At 47.2% G+C, this 19765-nt stretch overlaps 1 protein-coding gene across 2 annotated transcripts in view; it reads left to right on the top strand.

Annotated features, from left to right (window-relative positions):
* Positions 1-19765, top strand: part of LOC147106609 (dual specificity protein phosphatase 8-like) — a 254403-nt gene that overhangs the window by 215371 nt on the left and 19267 nt on the right. The window contains exon 1 of one of the 2 annotated variants that reach the window (XM_086007619.1): positions 16036-16788. The exons of the other annotated variant lie outside the window; for it this stretch is intronic. Within the exon in view, the coding sequence (XP_085863745.1) occupies positions 16722-16788 (67 nt within the window). The 5' untranslated portion in view covers positions 16036-16721. Of the gene's footprint in view, positions 1-16035; positions 16789-19765 lie in introns of those variants that run through there. 2 annotated transcript variants of the gene reach the window in all.

Genomic DNA, 19765 nt, shown 5'->3' with positions numbered 1-19765 from the left:
TGCAGCCTCACTGCTTCTTAACTGACCATGGACAGTGGCCCATGCCTACACATTCCTACCTATTTGACCAGCTTGCTGACATCTGCAAGTTATCCTAAGGCCTCTATGTGATATCCCCATTCGCCAAATGACAGATGCCATAACTGCAGCAGTTGCCACCAGATTTTTTATGTACAGGAAAATGATGGCATTAAAACTATTTACAAGACTTTTCACCCAAGTGACTACCCTTGTGATTAGTGGTGCTTTATTTTTCTCTTTCGCGTGCTCCTACGTAGTGCTACCCCTGTGGCTTCAGCAGATGTGGAGGCCCCTTGCTCACTTTCCTGCTGCACCTGTCTTGACACCTTTGGCGGGCGTTCTCTGGGGTGGCAAGCCTGTGAGGGCTCGCCAGCAGTCTGCTGCTCCTGCGGCTGTGCAGGGCTTGAGACTCCTATCTCACTGGGGTGTGGACTCCGGCGGGCCTCTGACCAAGGGTTCTGAAGTGGCATGGAAGTGTGAGCGCAAGGAGAGGAGCCCCCACTTCCTTGAGGTGTGCCAACAACCTCCCTCTCATGGGTCAGCTCCCCCTCAGCACCTGCAAGTGGCTGGAGAGCACCTTGCTGCACATTAGGGGGGCCATGGGGACCCGTCTTCCATGAAGGTCTGGTTTCAGTGCGCAATAGATGCTCATCGCTCCTCAAGAGATGCCATTCTATTCAGAGCATTCACCATGTTTTCGACACCCTGGCGACTAAGCTCCTCCATGGCTGCAGCCCTCCTCTCCTCTGCTGCAGCCCTCCTCTCTTTGGCTGCAGCCAGCATTGCCATGGAGGTAGCCATCCTTTCCGTGGTGATGCTTTGATGCGCCAGTGACTCCAATAAGGCTCTGCTCATGCTCGCCATGGACTCCTCCATTCGCTCCACACTCACAGCGACCCTGGAGACAAAACCTCCCAGAGACTCCTGCATCTGTGCATGGAGATCCATCACCTCCTCTCTTGCGGATGGACCCAGAGGCATAGAGTCGACATGCAGCTGAGCTGAGCTGGCAGAGCCCTGCGCCCTCCGACGAGGACTCTCCACTGCTGTCCCTGTCTCCACAATCTGCTGATGCTCACTTGTGAGCTGTGGTACACCAGGTGACAACTCCACTCTATGTCCCGAAGGTCCCACTGAGGTGTGAGTGTCTGCGCTGGTGCTGGGTGCGCTTACTTCTGCTGACGCTGCGCCCTCAGAGGCTGGAGCTTCCTCTGAGGAGTCTGGCTGCAAAGCCTCTTCCTCCTCGGCAGTGGCGACGGGGGCACCGGATGGTCCTGTGGGGGAGTAAAGGAAAGAGTTAGGGATGTGATGGCAAGGCTACTTGCACGTTGGATTTGGCATATGCTCATAAGTCCAAATGATGTGGATTCAGAATCATATCAGCAACTCATGCTATGTCAATGAGAGAGATGGGGAACTATTCTGTCACCAGCTTGCGGGCTTGCTCCTGTCTCTCCTGCCCCAGCATCCACAGGCACGTCAGCCCCAGCAATCTCGATTGCTGCTTCCTCCCAGGGGCTCAGGTGGGCGACTGAGGGCGGTCCTCCTCCAGTCCTCGCATGCTCTCGTCTATTGTGAGCTCTCTTTTCCTGCAATGAGGGAGACAAGTGGAGTTTGAGTGAGAGTGCAGGAGTGGGTGTAGAGATTGCATAGCATAGATGCTTAGGAGACAAAGATGTTGTGAGGCTGCAAGACCAAGGGCCCTCCCTGTGTCATAATCATAATCATAATAATAATCAACTTTATTGTCATTGTTAGTGCACAAGTGCAGTACAACGAAATGTAGGCTTGCGGCTCCCGAGAGTGTACATTTAGATTAAGACATTTAAACATTCAACATACATTTGGCTTGTAATACATTAACATAAACATAACCATAATAAAGTGCATTGGCAGATGTGCAGACTTTAGAGTTTATTTGTGGAGTTCAGTAGGATGACAGCCCTGGGAAAGAAGCTGTTCCTAAATCTGGTCGTACGGGTGCGAATGCATCTGTAGCGTCTCCCAGATGGCAGGAGGGCGAACAGACTGTGGCTGGGGTGGGTAGGGTCTTTGATGACGGTCCGTGACCTCCGTAAACAGCGTTTCTGGTATATGTGCTCTATGGTCGGTAGCCGGGTGCCGGTAATGCGTTGGGCAGTTTTGACTACCCGCTGCAGGGCTTTCCGGTCATAGTAGCTACAGCTGCCATACCATACTGTGATACAGTTCGTCAGGATGCTCTCTATTGTGCAGCGGTAAAAGTTAGAGAGGATCAGGGGTGACAGGTTACATCCCTTCAGCCTCCTTAGGAAATATAGGCGCTGCTGGGCCTTCTTCACCAGAGAGGAGGTATTGAGGGACCAGGAGAGGTCTTCCATGATGTGGACTCCGAGGAACTTAAAGCTGTCCACCCTTTCCACCACAGCCCCATTGATGTGGATGGGGGTGTGACTTCCGCCTTTAGACTTCCTGAAGTCCACAATGATTTCTTTGGTTTTCTTGATGTTGAGGGCCAGGTTGTTATCGGCGCACCACTTCACGAGATGCTGGACCTCCTCCCTGTAGGCTGACTCATCGTTGTTGGTGATCTGGCCTACTACTGTGGTATCATCCGCAAACTTGATGATGGTGTTGGAACCATGAACAGCCACACAGTCGTGGGTGAAGAGGGAGTAGAGGAGGGGGCTCAGCACACATCCTTGTGGGGCCCCCGTGTTCAGGGTCAGGAGGGGGGAGGTGTGGTTACCTAATTTGACAGACTGGGGTCTGTTTGTTAGGAAGTCCAGGGTCCAGTTGCAGAGGGAAGTGTTCAGGCCAAGAGTGTGGAGTTTGGTGGCCAGCTTGTTGGGGACGATAGTGTTGAATGCTGAGCTGTAGTCTATGAACAGCATTCTGATGTAGGTCTCTTTACCATCTAAGTGATTCAGTGCAGAGTGTAGAGCAGTTGTGATTGCATCCTCCGTTGATCTGTTTGCACGATAGGCAAACTGGTGTTGGTCAAGAGAGGCGGGAACACTGGCTTTGATGTGAGCCAGGACCAGTCTCTCGAAACACTTCATTATGATGGGTGTGAGTGCGACAGGTCGATAGTCGTTCAGGCACGTCACAGCCGTTTGTTTTGGCACAGGAATAATGGTAGCGGTCTTGAAGCATGTAGGGACTACTGCCTGGGCCAATGACAGATTGAAGATGGCGGTGAAGACATCAGCCAGCTGATCAGCACATTCCTTGAGTACCCGTCCAGGGATGCTATCCGGTCCAACAGCCTTTCGTGTGTTCACTCCGCGTAGAACACCCCTTACGTCGGAGGTTGACAGAGTGAGCACCAGGTCTTCCGGGGGTGCCAAGGCTTTGGTAGCCGGCTCCCTGTTGTCCCTGTTGAAGCGAGCGTAGAAGTTGTTAAGCTCCTCCGGAAGGGAGGCATCGCTAACCGGGGGGCTGGTGTTTTTGCTCTTGTAGTCAGTGATGGACTGGATGCCTTGCCACATGCGCCGGGGGTCCGAGTTGTTGTGGAAATGATCCTCTATCCGCAGTGTCTGTTTCCTTTTGGCAGTCCTGATACCCTTTTTTAGGTTGGTCCTAGCTGCACTGTAAGCCGCCGCGTCGCCAGATTTAAATGCTGCGTCGCGTGCTTTCAACAGCGAGCGGGCCTCTCCGTTCATCCAGGGTTTCTGGTTGGGGTATGTCCTGATAGTTTTATGGGTCGTGACGACCTCGACGCAACTGTTAATGTAGAGTAGCACTGTGGATGCGTATTCCTCGATGTCATTATGGGCAAACATGCCCCAATCAGTGCATTCGAAGCAATCCTGAAGCCCCGAGACTGCCCCCTCTGGCCATACTTTCACTGATCTCACTGATGTTCTCACTCTTTTGATGAGCGGTTTGTATGCCGGGGCTAGAAACAGGGAGAGGTGGTCAGACTTCCCAAGGTGGGGGCAGGGAATGGCCTTATAAGCATCTGCAATGCTCGTGTAGACTTGATCCAGTGTATTCTCCCCTCTTGTGGGGCAGGAAACATTCTGGTGGAATTTCGGTAGTACAGTTTTTAGGTTTATGTGATTGAAGTCCCCCGCGATGATAAAAGCTCCGTCTGGGTGCGCAGTTTGTTGTTCGCTGATGGCCCTGTAGAGGTCCTTCAGTGTTAGTTTGGCATTAGCGTGTGGTGGGATGTAGACCGCAGTGATGATAACAGCCGTGAATTCCTGAGGCAGGTAGAAGGGTTTGCACCTTACCATGAGGAATTCCAAATCAGCCGAACAAGATCTATCGATTATATCACTGTTGGTGCACCAGGCATTGTTAGTGTAAATGCACAAACCGCCTCGCTTGCTCTTACCGGAGTCTGCAGTTCTGTCGGCGCGGAAGACCGTGCATCCTAGTAGTTGGATGGTGGTGTCAGGGATGCCGTTGTTCAACCAGGTCTCTGTGAAGATCGTGGCGCAGCATTCCTTTGTCCTTTTCTGTGAGGAGAGATCAAGTTTGATCTCATCCATTTTATTTTCTAGTGACCTGACGTTGGCCAGGAAAATACTTGGGAGGGAGGGTTTGTGTGGGGCCCTCTTCAGCCTATTTTGGATTCCGACCCTCTTACCCTGCTTCTGCTTGCGTTCTCTGCGCGGTCTGCGCCGACTTCCGGCTGGGGAAGGACGCCACGCTGGTCCCGGGGGTCGGGCGATGTCGGGAGGCAGATCGATGGCGCCAAGTGTGAGCCGCACGCAGTCGGCCCCGATGTCGAGGAGCGTCTGCCGGCTGTACAGTAGGTCTGCCCTCAATTCCCGTATCAGCAGAGTCCAGAAGAGACTCAGAAAGAGGGTGAAAACGCTCAGTCTCGGGAGAGACAAAGCCGCTGCGTCCATGCGCGCCGCCATTTAAAAAAAAAATTGTTGTCAGTTGTGTTCCAAGCATCAGAGTGAGAGGCAGTGTGAGGGCTGGATGGTGGAATAGTTATGTGAATGTGAGCATAGAGAGATAGGGAATGGGTAAGGGTGCATGGATGTGACTGTGAAGTGGGATGTGGAGGAAGAGATTGCTGAAGCTGAGTGCTGTTGGGGAAAGGCAATGGGGATCAGGTTGAGGGTGATGGAAACTTCGTACTTACTTTCCCTGTGCAGTGAAGGTCATGGAAGCGCTTCCTGCACTTCATTCAGGTGCGACGGGTGACTCCCAGAGAGTTTACCTCTGCAGCCACCTCCATCCAGGCAGCCCTGGTCTCTTTGGGAGGCCTCTTCCTCCCTGAGCGAGGGTAGAGGACCTCCCTGTGGGCCCTTACCCCATCCACCAAGGTCTGCAGTGACGTCTCGTTGAATTTGGCGGCAGCTCGGCCTCTGCCGCTGGCAGCTGCTGGTGCAGGCTCCTCTGCCATTGTGCAAGAGTGGTTGAGAAGCCTGCAGAGGTGGAGAAGCTTGCTGGACACTTTAAAAGCACCACGAATGATGACATCATACTGTGGGGCTTTCTGACTGGAAATGGACAATTAGCAAGGCTGCCCACACGCTGGAACTTAATTGGCCACTTGAGGGAAAATTGCGTGCAGCTGGCTGACCCATTTTTTTTCGGGTCGGAACCCGACATTCGGGGAACCCGAAAATTTCCCGCACGATCCAGAAAATCGGGCCCATAAACTGCAGAAATTCTCCCCCAGTGCATTTAGGCATAGTGATGATTATTCTATGTATGTATCTTGCTGAATTTTCAGAAGGAGATAGTCGCTCATTCCTGACCATTGCTGTAAAATCTAGTCCATAAATTGCACCTCAGCGCAGGCGTTTAATGAGCTGTGAATCTTGGGGTTGGCTTGTACACCACTGTGAGCAATATTTGTCAGCATGCAAAAGTCAGGGTGTGACTTGCACACCAGTGTGACACACTGCTTTTTGTGGTCATTCTCGATGCCCATCTTACAGTATGTACTGTAATCGTCTACACATCCCCAAAAATCTGAGTAGAAATCTTATCTAAGAGAGTAGCGGGTTAGAAACTGACCTATCATATCTGGGACCTTTCCACATGCATCTCAGGTTGATGGGACTAAAGTCTCCTCTGTCTGTCAGCTGTGAAGTGTAAGGGTCTTTTGTGAAAGGCTTTTGGGTAGTCAACCTAATTCTGAACAGTGTGCCTACAACACAGACCTGAGCCTAATTCTACATTACTGGTTTAGAGATGATTTAGCACAAAGTACAGTGTGTTCTTCTGAGGTTGGGCTGAGGCATATTGTTGGGGAAGATTAGAAGGAGCTTTACTCTCTAATGGTTGATCTGGGAGTGTTTGCACTGGGTACCCGGAGCAGTTAAGTGCTTCATTTCCCGTATGGTAATTCCTCACCTTGAAGAGCACAAAATACACACCAAAAAAAAGGTTGGAACCTCATCTGCTGCCCATGAGGCACATTAACAGCAGCAGAAATTGGAACCTCGTCGTGTGGGGGGTGGTGGACCTGAACCCCCATGTATCACTCTTTGATGCAAACAAACTGATATATTTTAAAAAGTTAATCCAGAGACCTGTCGTTCCCCACCACCCCCCGCCCCCCCGCCCCCCCAGAAAGAACTAACCATCTGGTGGTTTGGTGTGGTCTTTCAATTCAAAGATGTAATTTCAATAAAAGAAAAACTTTCCTTTGCTCGGTCTTTGAGCAGACATTATCAATGTGTTCTCAGCATTTTGAGAACGGTAAGAGAAACAGAATTTCCAAAAGATTGGCTGGGAGTTCATTCTGCCTCCAGCAGAAGCTTTGACCAGTTATAAGATTCTACTGTGGAAAAATAACACCAGAAAATGTAGACTTCGTGCAGTGATTGCTGTTCTGTTATTTTGTGGCTTGTTGACCCTATTTTCTCTTTACAGACAGACCCAATCTGTCTGGAGCCACTGTCTACACTAAACATACCATGGGCTCACATGTGGTGACAGGGCAGACACGGGCTATTTATTTATTTTATTTTCTGGTATTATTCCTTTTAAAGGGTTCTTCTTGTGCTGGAGATTGTCTGGGAAGGCTAGGCTCCTAGAATGGGACAGGTACAGCATGCGTTCAGCACTCAGTTTAAACACGCTGTGTTAGAAAAAAGAAACTTACATTGATTTGGAACTTTATCATATCCTCAGGATGTCCCAAAGTGCTTCACATACCAATAAATATGTTTTTGAAGTGCAGTCATTGTTGTTTTGTAGAAAAACATGGCAGGAAAGCTTTGGACTAGTAGAGGGCTGGACTAATAATCCAGAGAACACAAGTTCAGTTCCCACCATGGCAGTTTGAGAATTGGAATTCAGTTCAAAAAAATCTGGAAATAAAAAGCTGGCATCAGTAAAAGTGGCCATGAAGCTGTCTGGTTGCCATAGCAACCCAACTGGTTCACTAATGTCCTTTAGGGAAGGAAACCTTCCTGGTCTAGCCTATGTGTGACTTCAGACCCGCATCAATGTGGTTGACTCTTAACTGCATTCCGAAGTGGACTAGCAAGCCACTCAGTTGATTAGGGCAACTAGAAATAGGTAATAAATGCCAGCCTTACCAACGACGCCTTCATCCCAAGAATTAATTTTTAAAAATGGCAAGGTCCCACAAAGAGCAAATGAGATGAATACTCAGTTAATCAGTTCGTGGTGTTGGTTGAGGGATAAATGATGGCCAGAACATTGGGAGAACTCCCATCTCATCTTTGAATAGTACCATTGGCTCTCTTACGTCCACTTCATTAAACAGACGGGACCTCGGTTTAACGTCTTATCCAAAAGAAGACTCCTATGACAATGCAGCACTCCCTCAGTATCGAACTGAAGCGTCAGCTTAGACTACATGCTGAAGTCTCTGGTGGGCCTTGAATCCACAACCTTCTGACTAGACAAGAGTGCTACCAATTGAACTAAGCTGAAACGCAGTCAACCTGGGATCTCAAGAGCCGGCCATACTCCTTAACTTTTTGGAAAATGAGCCAGAGGGGTTACTTACGTAAAGTAGGATGTCATCAGCATACGGTGATATTTTTTGCTCCTCCAGCCTCTGCTCCATCGATGTTTGCACTCATTCACTCCGATGCTGGCATCCAAAAGCTCAATGGCCAGAACAACGAGATGGGTTATGTTGGTTTATATAATAACATAAAAATATTACAAGTAGAGATAACCAATGGCATCACCATGGCACTGGACTTTCTTCAAGGATGACATTGCCTCTTTTAAGATCCATACCTCTGCTATTCTGGCTGCACAATTTCAACTTGTTACGTAGCGATAATGCAAACCTTCCCATTCTCATTTTAAGGCTGAAAGATCATAGGGGGTATTAAAAAATAGTTTTTTTAAATTATTTCCTTTGAACACTTTCATTTATTAGTTATAAAAATATTGGAGATGAGAAAAAAGGCTGTTTGACTGACAGTCAAGAATCATCCAATCTGGAAGAGAAGAGTCTGTTCACTTTCCAAATGACATGGCAAGGCGGAGCGCCCTGATCACTAATACTCCTCCTAAATTCAGTATAAAGGCAGCTTGTGGAGATGTACCTTGGCATTAGTCACTGCCTTCAAGAGAAGAGGGGGGAGAATCTGGGAGGAAAAAAAATCAGGTTGCAACAAAAGTTTATATTTAACCTCCTTCAGTGCAACGCACTCTCAGTACTGCACTGAAATGTCAGCCTGGATTCCGTGCTCATGTCTCTGAAGTAGGACTCGAACCCGTGACCTTCTGACTCAGAGGTGAGAGTGCTACCCACTGAACCAAGGCTGATACCAACCTTTGGCATGGATTCCCCTCCCTCCCTCCCCCATGCATGTACCCTCATGTTTATTATTGACTAAAAAAGGTTTTTTTTTTTAGCCATCCCATGTCTTTTAAGAATTTGCCACAAGCCCCCCACCACCTGAAAAAAATGACGTGAAACAGCGTCGCTAGATAATTAGTCAGTCGCCATGTAAAAACAATTCCTCTATTATTTTTGGCTAAACAGCCCCCAAAGAAGTCAGTCTAGTTACAGTCCAAACACAGGCAACACCAGTCATACAGTTCATTTACAGGAAGAGTACACTGTGATTTCATCAGCGAAAAAGCAATGAATCATCGCTTGTGATGTATGGAGCCGAAGGGCATGGAGCCAATGACACCCTCCTAATGTGTCAGTCGAGAGAAGACAGTATCACTCCAGCCATCGGCTTCTTGCTGGCTGCTATTTTTTATTTTTGGCCTCTCACTTGAAATATTGAAGCAGAAACCTCGAAGTGCTGACCTTCACGCGATCCCATGAAATCCATCGCTGTATTCAGGAAGTGAGGCCTGATCAGCTCAAATCCGCTCCAAGCATTTCTGGTCCTCGCACTGGCAATGCTGGAGGCATTGATTGCAGGGTTAAGTCAGTAGCTCGATGGCGTAGGCCAAAAACAACGACAATTAGGCCAGAACATGGAGGCTTGTGAAAAGATGAAACTTATTCTTACAGCTTCTGGGTTAATAAAGGTCAGATAAAACAAAGCTGGATTCCATAATTACAGCAGATAGAGAAAGAAAGAACTTTCATTTATATAGCGCCTTTCATGACCTCAGGACACCCCACATCACTTCACAGCCAATGAAGTACTTTTGAAGTGTAGTCACTGTTGTAATGTAGGAACACTGGGTACAAAGAAGGCATAGTGGGACACACCATGAACTATGGAGGGCAGTGGAATACAGGTACGGGAAGATGCTTTTATATTAAATTCCACATTTTGGGAGTGACCCTAAACTGCATGCTTAGACCAGATTTGTGCTTTCTGAAGCAGTCTCCTCCAACAAATCTACAGGAGAGCGGAGCCACATAACTGTTCCAATCATATCTTCAGGGCAAGAAATGTTTCCCCTCGCCGTACCTGATTAAAAGAAATTGACTCTCAGCTGGTCCCATCCATCAAGATGTTCATCTCACAATACAAAATAGCGCCATGACACAAGCACACTGGTACACTGACCCCAGCTCTCACTGGTACACTGACCCCAGCTCTCACTGGTACACTGACCCCAGCTCTCACTGGTACACTGACCCCAGCTCTCACTGGTACACTGACCCCAGCTCTCACTGGTACACTGACCCCAGCTCTCACTGGTACACTGACCCCAGCTCTCACTGGTACACTGACCCCAGCTCTCACTGGTACACTGTTTCCCCGACAGATGCCGCCTGGCCTGTTGGGTGTCACCAGCGTTTTCTGTTTACCGTTCAGATATTCAGCATCCGCAGTATTTCACTCGCTGTTCTATGTCGACAGAGACTGTGAACCAGGATACGATCCTGGCATCCCTAGCCCTTCTGCTTTAAGGAAGAGTGAGTGTGTGGCCAAGCTACTTGTCCCATCCAAGCCATCTTTCCAGATCAAGGAAGGCCCGGAGAATTTTAGGAAGCCGTAAGGTCCGCCCATCCCAATGCAGGAGTTTTCATGACCGGTGGGCAGTGTAGGGTATGGAGACACTGATAATAACATTATCATTTAGTTGGGAAGCTTCCCTTTGCTATTCTTGGGACTTGCTCGCTTATATTGAGCTTTTAGTTTAATTAGACCATATGTTTCTTTTTTCTCAATGGTAGCACGCTCAGAAGGTCTTGGCTTCAAGTTCCACTCCAGAGACTTGATCACATAATCTATGCTGACACTCCAGTGCAGTACTGAGGGAGTGCTGCACTGTTGGAAGTGCCATCTTTTGGATGAGATGTTAAACCGAGGCCCCGTCTGCTCTCTCAGCCGATGTAAAAGATTCCACGGCACTATTCGAAGAAGAGCAGGGGAGTTCTCCCCCGTGTCCTGGCCAACATTTATCCCTCAACCAACATCAAAAAATAAATCTGGTCATTATCACATTGCTGTTTGCGGGACCTTGCTGTGCACAAATTGGCTGCCGCGTTTCCTACATTACAACAGTGTCTACACTTCAAAAGTAATGAATTGGCTGTAAAGCGCTTTGGGGCATTCTCAGGTTGTGAAAGGTGCTATATAAATGGAAGTTCTTTCTTTATATTAGTGCTGTCCTAAAGGGGCACTTGTTTTGCTGAATCTTGTTTGGTGACACTGGGGTCAACCTTATTGGTCCATCAAATAGGCCCAGTGCAGGAAGCTGCGTCCATCGCCACCAGCTGAAGCAGGCTGTGAGGAGGGGGTGGGGGAGAAGGGGGATTACATTAGAATTCTCAAAGTTAAGAAGAAAAAATTAAACGGAACCATATTTAACGTTTTAATTAAGGAGCTATTAAATGCTGCCGGATAAGCTTCATTTGAACAACTTTGCCGAGCTAACCTTAAACAGCCTTCAGCTGCTGCAGTGACCCATTTTAGCATTTTTATCTCCTGGCGATTAGCTGGGTTCTTGCATAACCATGAGGTCACCTCATTGTAAGTGCACATTTCCAAGAGGATGACTGAGTTTTTTCCCCTTCGACACGATTCTAAATTTGGCCAGCCGGCTCTCTCTCAAAAATGCAAGGAAAGAAAAAAAAATCCCGAGATGTCGTCAATGAATGTTCCCACCCAGACTGGGGCGGGCGATTGGGACAGGGAACTGGCTGGAGTCCCAGAACACTTACGCTGCAGCAGGCCTGGAAAGGCTTTAAAAAATCTTGACAAGGAACAAATTTATAAGGAAGTGGAGGGAAAACTATGCTGGAATGCTGGCCGAACTGGCAGCTAACGCCTCGATCTTGCTCTCTGGGAGAAGGGGAGGGTAATGATGATGATGATGATGTCGGTGGTTGCAAAACATGAAAAGCAGAAAAGAACACATTTCCTTCTGAGGGCAAAATGTGTTTTAAGTGGAGGTGACGAAATGCTGATAAAATGTGTCAGTTCGCCTGGAAAGGAAATGTGTTCAGTGGTGGTCATGTTGTAAATGGCTCCCCTGGGGCTTCTGTGGAATGGGGTATCAGGGAAGGATGTTGTTTTGCAAATAATGTTTTGAAAAGTGCCAAGCTTTACCTAAAAACGCAACCATCTTAACACCACCTGGGTGTTGTTGTTTCCTGCACTGATGTACAGCTGCAGGTGGTCAATGAAACAAGAGAGCTTTAAATAAACACTGCCTTCCCCTTGCTCTATTTATAGTTTGCTTTTCAGTTTTCTACCCCCCCCCACCCCCACAAACTCCCCTACCCTGATGCCATTAACTCCTCAGTGATGGAGTACATTCCACAGGGGCTGGATGAACTTTCCTTTACCCAGTGCCCATTATTCACGTGTGAGCCCTTGGCGGTGAGGGTTGGCAGGCAATTCGACTACTGGGGCGTCGCAGTTGAGCCTGACCATGCCTCACCGCACACCTGCGCACTTCCCTGACTGATCCCCCAACTTCTCTTAGTCCAAGTGAACGCTAATTCCAACATTCCCACCACCATCTCAGCGAGCGATCAGATACCACAAGAGAAATTAGGGATTGAACCTGGGATCTTTCTGGTCTCTAAGGCTCAGCTTCGCACCAGAGTTGAATTTATGGTTTGCCATCAGCTGAGCTAACGTGTTGACTGGTAACGCCACTATTCTCATGGATGTAATACAATAGCAAAATACTGCGGATGCTGGAAATCTGAAATAATCTGATGAAGGGTCCCCGACTCGAAACGTTGACTCTGTTTCTCTCTCCTCGTTGCTGCCTGACCTGCTGAGTGTTTCCAGCATTTTCTGTTGTTATCTCACAGATAGATGTAATGTTCTACTCTGCAAGTTTGAAAGCTAGATCTGCTGATCAGGATCTTGACTACATCCATTTCATTTTTTTCCCCTTGATTGATGGCTGTATTTCAATTGTAGCGGACACGCAGACACAGAAGAGATTCCCCAGCAACCTGCTGCTCACGTGTGCTTCGAGTGAGCTATGGGGGATGGTGCGAACAGATGAATGTGGGATTGGTGCACAGTTATTAAATGTTACACATTGATCAGAATCTAATACCGCATGTAATACAGAAAACAGACGCTGAATTTGCCTGAATTGCCACATCAATCCAATGTCTGTTTTCCTGCTGGTTCATGAAATGCCCCATTTGAATCAGTGATCAAAAAATTGGCTGCTTGTACTTTGACTGCTTCTGAGCTCCCATAACTGGCTCTATTCATGCACTCGGTCAAAGTAAAGCCATCTAAATTATTTAATATAAACAAACACTCTAATTGACTGACATGCAATTGCAAATCACCAGAGAGTGCATCATCCAACAACCATTTTCATAGAATCATACAGCATAGAAGGAGGCCATTCAGCCCATCGTGCCTGTGCTGGCTCTTTGAAAGCCGTCCAATTAGTCCCACACCCCGTTCTTTCCCTGCAATTTTTTCCCTTTTCAATTAATAAATCCAATTCCCTTTTGAAAATTACTCTTGAATCAGCTTCCACCACACTTTCAGGCAGTGCATTCCAGATCACAACAACTTGCTGCATAAAAATTTTTCTCCTCATCGCCGCTCTGGTTCTTTTGCCAATTATCTATTTTGTGGGAGCCAATTTGAACAAAAGAATGAATGCCGTGATTCACTGCAGACACAGTAGACACACACTGCACCGTAGAACGTAATCCTTTTTCAGGCCAAACAGGGGACTTGGGGACTCCTTTGCAGCACTGAAAGTGCAGCCTGGGGTATTCCTTTAAACAGAGTTAGATGAAAACCGTAATGCTATAATCCAGCCTGCCGCAGCCAATTAGTGGTACTGAAGCCAAAATGTGTGCATTATATGGGATTTCAAGGCAGTGTAACTGAAATACTCATGTCAGGAAATCTCAGGATCAGCCCACTGGGAATCTTCGCCACCATAACACTATGAGTGCCTCTTGGGTACCCGCAATATCGGTAACAGGGGGGAAAATGAGCGGATAATGCAGCATTCACAATTGCTCATCTTTAAACAGGCAACCCCAGCACTGGCAGCAGCTTTTAATGGGCTGATCAGCTCCCTTTACAAAGTGGTCGCTTTCTCCTCTTTGATGTCAATTCTGTTCAGGGGTCCAGGTCTAGATCCCCAAATAGGCCTCATTCCCACTGGCCAGGAGGCCGGGCCTGCCTGTTTTTTTATTGCTAAATACTGGCCTTCCGCTGCATTCCCAGCCAATTTACGGGCTTAAAGGGTTAAATTTTGAGGATAGGTTGCATATACTTGGCTTGCATTCCCTTGAATGTAGAATTTTGTGAGGTGATCTAATCGGGTGTTTAAAATGATTAAGAGATTTGATAAGGTAGATATAGAGAAAATATTTCCTCTGGTGCAGGATTCCAGAACAAGAAGATTAAAATTAGAGTGAGACCGTTGAGGAGTGAAATCACACAAAGGTTAGTGGAAATCCCCAAAAATCTGGGGATGTTGGGTCAATTGAAATTTTAAAGACTGCAATCAATAGTTTTTTATTAGGAAAGGGTGTCAAAGGATATGGTGCTAAGGCGGCTAAATGGAGTTGAGGTACAGATCAGCCATAATCTAATATAATGACAGAACGGGTGGGAGGGGCTGAATGGCCTACTCCTGTTGCTATGGCTGGTACAAGCCGTCATTATTATTTCAGTCCGCAGACGGATTGAGAGCATGGTCTGGCGGTAAACCCAGCAGTGTGGTTGGAGAAGGTGGGCAATCATAAGTGAAAATTCCTACTGTGACTCCCAAGCAAGTACAGGTGCAGCACCCGGAGCTGTTGGATTGGCTGTGTGGCAGTTCCCAAGGCAACAGGAGGGGGGATATAAACACTGGGAAAAGTTGGAAATGAGATCAATGATCGGAGATGGCGAGAGCCATTGCAACTCCATTTACCCTTTATAACAACAGAAAATGCTGGAGCGAGAAATAGAGTCAATGTTTCGGGTCGAAACCCTTCATCAGGACTGAAAAAACACAGGAAATGAAACAGATTAAAAGGCCAGTTTGGGGGCTGGGAAATGGGGATGAAAGAACAAAAGAGAAGTGAAGAGACATTAAGAGGTATTCAAAATGAGACGAGATGGTGATAGGACTAGTAAAGAGACAGAAGACGGCTCTAGATTAGGTGTGAAATGCGCTGGCAGAATGGGAGACAGCTGCCATGTGGGAGAGAGAAAAGGGGGAAGGGCCAAAACAAAGGTGTGGATAAAAAATATATGTAAAAGTGTAATGGGGGCCGAGGCTATGATCTGAAATTATTGAGCTCGATATCGAACAATGCAAGAGCCCGAGTACGGTGAGGTCTGAGTGGGAATGGGGCAGTGAATTAAAGTGACAGGCGACCGGAAGCTCGGGGTCACCCTTACGGACTGAACGGAGGTGTTCTGCAAAGCGGTCACCCAATCTGCATTTGGTCTCCCCTTTCCTAGGTTACAGCAGTGGCTACGCTTCAAATGTTCTTCATTGGCTGTAAAGCGCTTTGAGACATCCTGAGGTGGTGAAAGGCGCTATAGAAATGCAATTAATTTCTTCCTTCCTCCTGCCCTCTATTTATAGCAGCGTTGTAAGCGCCTTCTTTATCCGGGTGCTTATGACTTTGCTAGAAATAGCCCTCCCCTCGACTTTGCTAGAAATAGTCCTCCCCTCGAAGGTTTGTTTATATGAGTGAGATATGTCAAAATTAAACCATGGTGGGTGAGACCTGACGGTTGTGCAGGGGCGGCCAGCTTGTGACAAGGTGCTTTCATACTCGCGTTAGCACTGTGACTGAGCGCTGCTGTCCTGTGCCGGACAGGTGAGCGGATCTCCGCGGGCTCCCTGACACCCGCTTCCATCCGGAACCCCAAAGGGAGCAGTTCCTGGCACCAAAACCCAACGACCAAAACTGACCTTATCCAGACTTTAACCGGAGCTTCGTTACACTCACTGAATGCATCCAGCGCTCCCTGCAGTGTCAAAAGAGCCCACAGATCTGCTTTAAAGGGGGGAGGGGGGAGGGTTCCGCAATATAAACTCCACACAAGTACAAAGGGTTAAGGGTCATCGAAGTGAAACTGCTTCTCTTTTGTATTGCGCGGGGGCCACCGCCTCGCAGTACTTGAAGCGTTAAAGTGTTTAACAAGTGTCCTTCTGCTGTGTGTCCCATTCATGCCTGGGACACAATGCATAATGCCCCACATTTAACAGCAGCCTGCATGTGTTACGCTGCTCGCCTGCCTTCTGCTAGAAAATGCTGCAGATTATTCCGCTGTTTGCAGGAAAGAATTAGCCATCGCAGCTCCTAGTAAACAAGACACTCTCGTTATTTAGCAATGGAAACTTTTGCAAATTGCAGAAAGGAAAGGAGCAATTAACTCACTGCCAAATATGCTGAAAAGTTTAAATGAAAGGAGGGGAGGGGGGGAAAATTGGCACTGAGCAACCCGACAGGAAATCTTAACTGGCGTCCCACAGCAACTGCACCTTTTCCTTCCGACCACATGTATCCCCCTCCCCTCCCCAAGAATAAAAAAATACAGAGCACTTTTGCAAAACACATTGCCTGTCGTTTTGAGACCGAAAGGTGGCCACATATTTCCGCGGTGACTCAGGAATGCAGAGCTCCCTCCACACGCCTCACCCATGAGCTGGGCAGGCTCTCGAGTATTGTGTTGTACCCGGGAGTCTGCACAGTCACCAAGAGGGAGAGGGCAGCACAGAGCACACAGAGACAGAGAGAGAGGACACACACACACACACATCCTGGTCTGCTCAGACCTACTGCACAACAGACTAGATTCGGTCACCATCGCGTTCCCCGCACAGGATTGCCTTAATTATTTTTTGATATCAAAAACAACAAAAACCTGATCGCTGCTTTGAAAATGTACGAAACGGAGATGAAACTGAAGATCAGAGTGAGACGGATAAAAGAAGGAAGGGAAGTCCGAGGTGTGTATAAAGCGCGAAGTGCTTATTTTTGTTCTTTAACCAAAAACAAACCTTTCAGCTGGAGGTGCAACCAGAAGCGAGAGCTGGTATATATTGCACCGTTTGCATATATTGCACCATATGTTATCTTTAACAATCCCTGGTGTTGGAACCGGTGTGAAATCGGTAGTAAAATGTGGCATTGATGGAAGCAGGGAGACTGTCCGGGGGTGAGGGCTTTAATGGTCGTGATATTGTGCCGGCAGAACTGTTACTGCAGCGAGAATCGAGGGCCAGCCGATTTACAGCGAGCCCTGTGCCAGTGACCTTACAGTACATGTCGATCTGACCGGGGGCTCTCCGGCTGTTTGCTCTCGGAGTTTTTACAATATAAAGTATCCTCATTCATCGCAACTGCAATTCGCAGGCAGAGATGACCAGATAACACACTTGGCGAGGCAGACAGGTGGGCCCCGAGAGTGAAGGGTTAATGGAGAAATAAGAAATGTTTAAACTAGAAATCCAGCCCATCAGAGTTACGCGATCTTACCCATAATGTACAGTGTGACAGCTGAGAGAGAGAGAGAGAGAGAATACTTTGTGAATTATGTAATGACTGTGCACACCCTGCAGAGGACACTCGGTGCTGTATGACTAATAGCATGTTAAAGCAATAATGATCACACATCACTTCTTTGTATTGTATTGCTAATGGGAACAAAGGGTGAGGAAATATCCTTTTTTTTCTTGAATGCTTATGTTGAACCTTAAATATTCCACATGCAGATTGGTGGTACTTGTATCTGCCTGTCCAGGGCATGTTCTGGTACACCACAGATCGACTGATGTCATGCCTCAGGAATGGTATTTGCATCCCAAAAGCTCACGATCCAATCGAGCCAAAACCCGCTCCAGATGAAATGATTTATTGGAGCAGTTCCATGGCAACGCTTCTCCTGAGCTGGTGTCAGAGAGCTGGACAAGCGTTGGGGGTTAAGGGATGGAGGGTAGGGGGTGGAAGGTTTGCGACTGGGAAGCTTTGTCTGATGGAGCATAACAAGTGGTTGAGTTGTCGAGCGAGCGGTGAGAGAGGTAAAGAAGAAGCACATTGTTCTCCTGAGAGTGATAGTAATAGATGGGGGCCTACTGCAGCATGATGTCATCCATCTGGCTCACAGCAGTCAGAAGGCTTTGAACCAGCTATAACCAACGGCTATTGTTAAGGTGCCTCTCCCAGCAGCATGCAGGCTTGTGAGGCAAGTTTCATATTATTTAACACAAAGCGGTACTTGCATTTAGGTAGCGCCTCGTCACATCTCAAAACACCCCACACTTTTTGACGGATGGTGAGTGTTATGTAGCCAGTTCACACTGCCATTCGGTGCCAGCAACACTCCACAGTGAGATGGGTGACCTAAGTATTATGTTTTTATTCTGTGATATAAAAATCATAGAATCATACAGCACAGAAGGAGCGCCATCGTGCCGTGCCAGCTCTTTGAAAAAGCTCCCAATTAATCCCACTCTCCTGCTCTTTCCCCATAGCCCTGCAAATGTTTCATTTTCAAGTGAAGACCCAATTCCCTTTTGAAAGTTATTATTGAATCTGCTTCCACCACCCTTTCAGGCAGTGCATTCCAGATCACAACAACACGCTGCGTAAAAAAAAAACTCCACATTTCCCCCCCCCCCCCTTTTGCCAATTATTTTAAATGTTGGACGTTTTCTTTTTGCAACCCTATTATTGGATTGCATTAATTTTGAGGCCAGTCTGAAGAATGTGCAATTATTGTGGGTCTTATAATGTGTGTGCTGTCCCTTCGTGTAATTTGCTTAAGATTTACGCTCACTAGGATAGAGCTGGCAAGACATGCTGCTGTTCGCCAAGTGCTGAGATTCAGTTTGCAGTATCCCATTTTCCAGGGTCATTTATGGGCCGAGATTAAAGCCTTCCAGGCAGCTGATCGTGTTAGTTCAATGAGATTTTGTAAAATGTTCTTTATAAGGAAACTGGAGGGGGGGGGGAGCCACATTCCATACATGTATTTAGGGCAATTATGCATATCCATATTTTGGAAGGACAATATATAGCATACATATAATTAAACATTGTTCAAACAACAAGGTTTCAATTTTTGTTGCAATTTTTATTTTATTAAACAGACTTACTTTTGCACCTGAATTTAGATCCATCCTTCATTCGGATAGTTGAGCTAACAGTGGAATGTCAGGCATCAGGTTTCAGGTACGGGTAGATAAGTGTCAAGGTCAGATAAGTTTGTGTGTGCGTCTTTTTCCATATAAACTTCTGTTTCACATGTGCTGAGTTAGCTGATCTGAGGACAGTGGTAGGGGGAGCTACAATTGGCCTCAGCACCCCTGGATTAAGTGGGGTGGGGGACTGTCCAGGTTTCGTATCCTTGAAAAGAAAGACTTGTGAAAGCAACCTCAGGGTGCCCCAAAGTGCTTCACAGCCAATGAAGTAATTTTTGAAGTCAAGTCACTGTAATCACTCTCCCGTGTTTTGTGAGTATCATGTTGTCGACATTGATGGTGATGTCCCCCATAGTGGAATATTTTTCCAACACTTACTCTTAATACCCGTGTGAAGAATGGGGTCTTTTGATATGGTATATTTGGAACCATTCCCCCCAGCAAGGAGTTATCACGTTAAAATAAATCTGGTTAACGACAAACAACACATTAACCATGGCTTAAAACTGTGAGCTGTGATTTGATAATGTATATTGGTGTGAATTCTGATACCGATGAGAAGGCCAGACTTGAGACTGTAGTGTGACTGTAGTGTTGTTGTGATCTTGTTTGTGAGCTGGTGGTCCTGCTTTACATTATTGAGGTGCTCTAACCTGGCTGGGGTGGTGATCCAGTTTCTACGTCCACATCTGTCCCTTTAAATTCAGAATGCTTTAAATAAACATTTAATGTTTACAACTAGCTGCTGACTATATTTGCGTAGTGCTCGATACCAAGCCCCTAC

This window comes from Somniosus microcephalus, chromosome 15 (genome assembly GCF_052327205.1).
Source record: "Somniosus microcephalus isolate GS21.2 chromosome 15, FLI_Smic_1.0, whole genome shotgun sequence".
NCBI classification, from domain to species: domain Eukaryota; kingdom Metazoa; phylum Chordata; class Chondrichthyes; order Squaliformes; family Somniosidae; genus Somniosus; species Somniosus microcephalus.
This window is presented reverse-complemented; position numbering and strand designations above follow the sequence as displayed.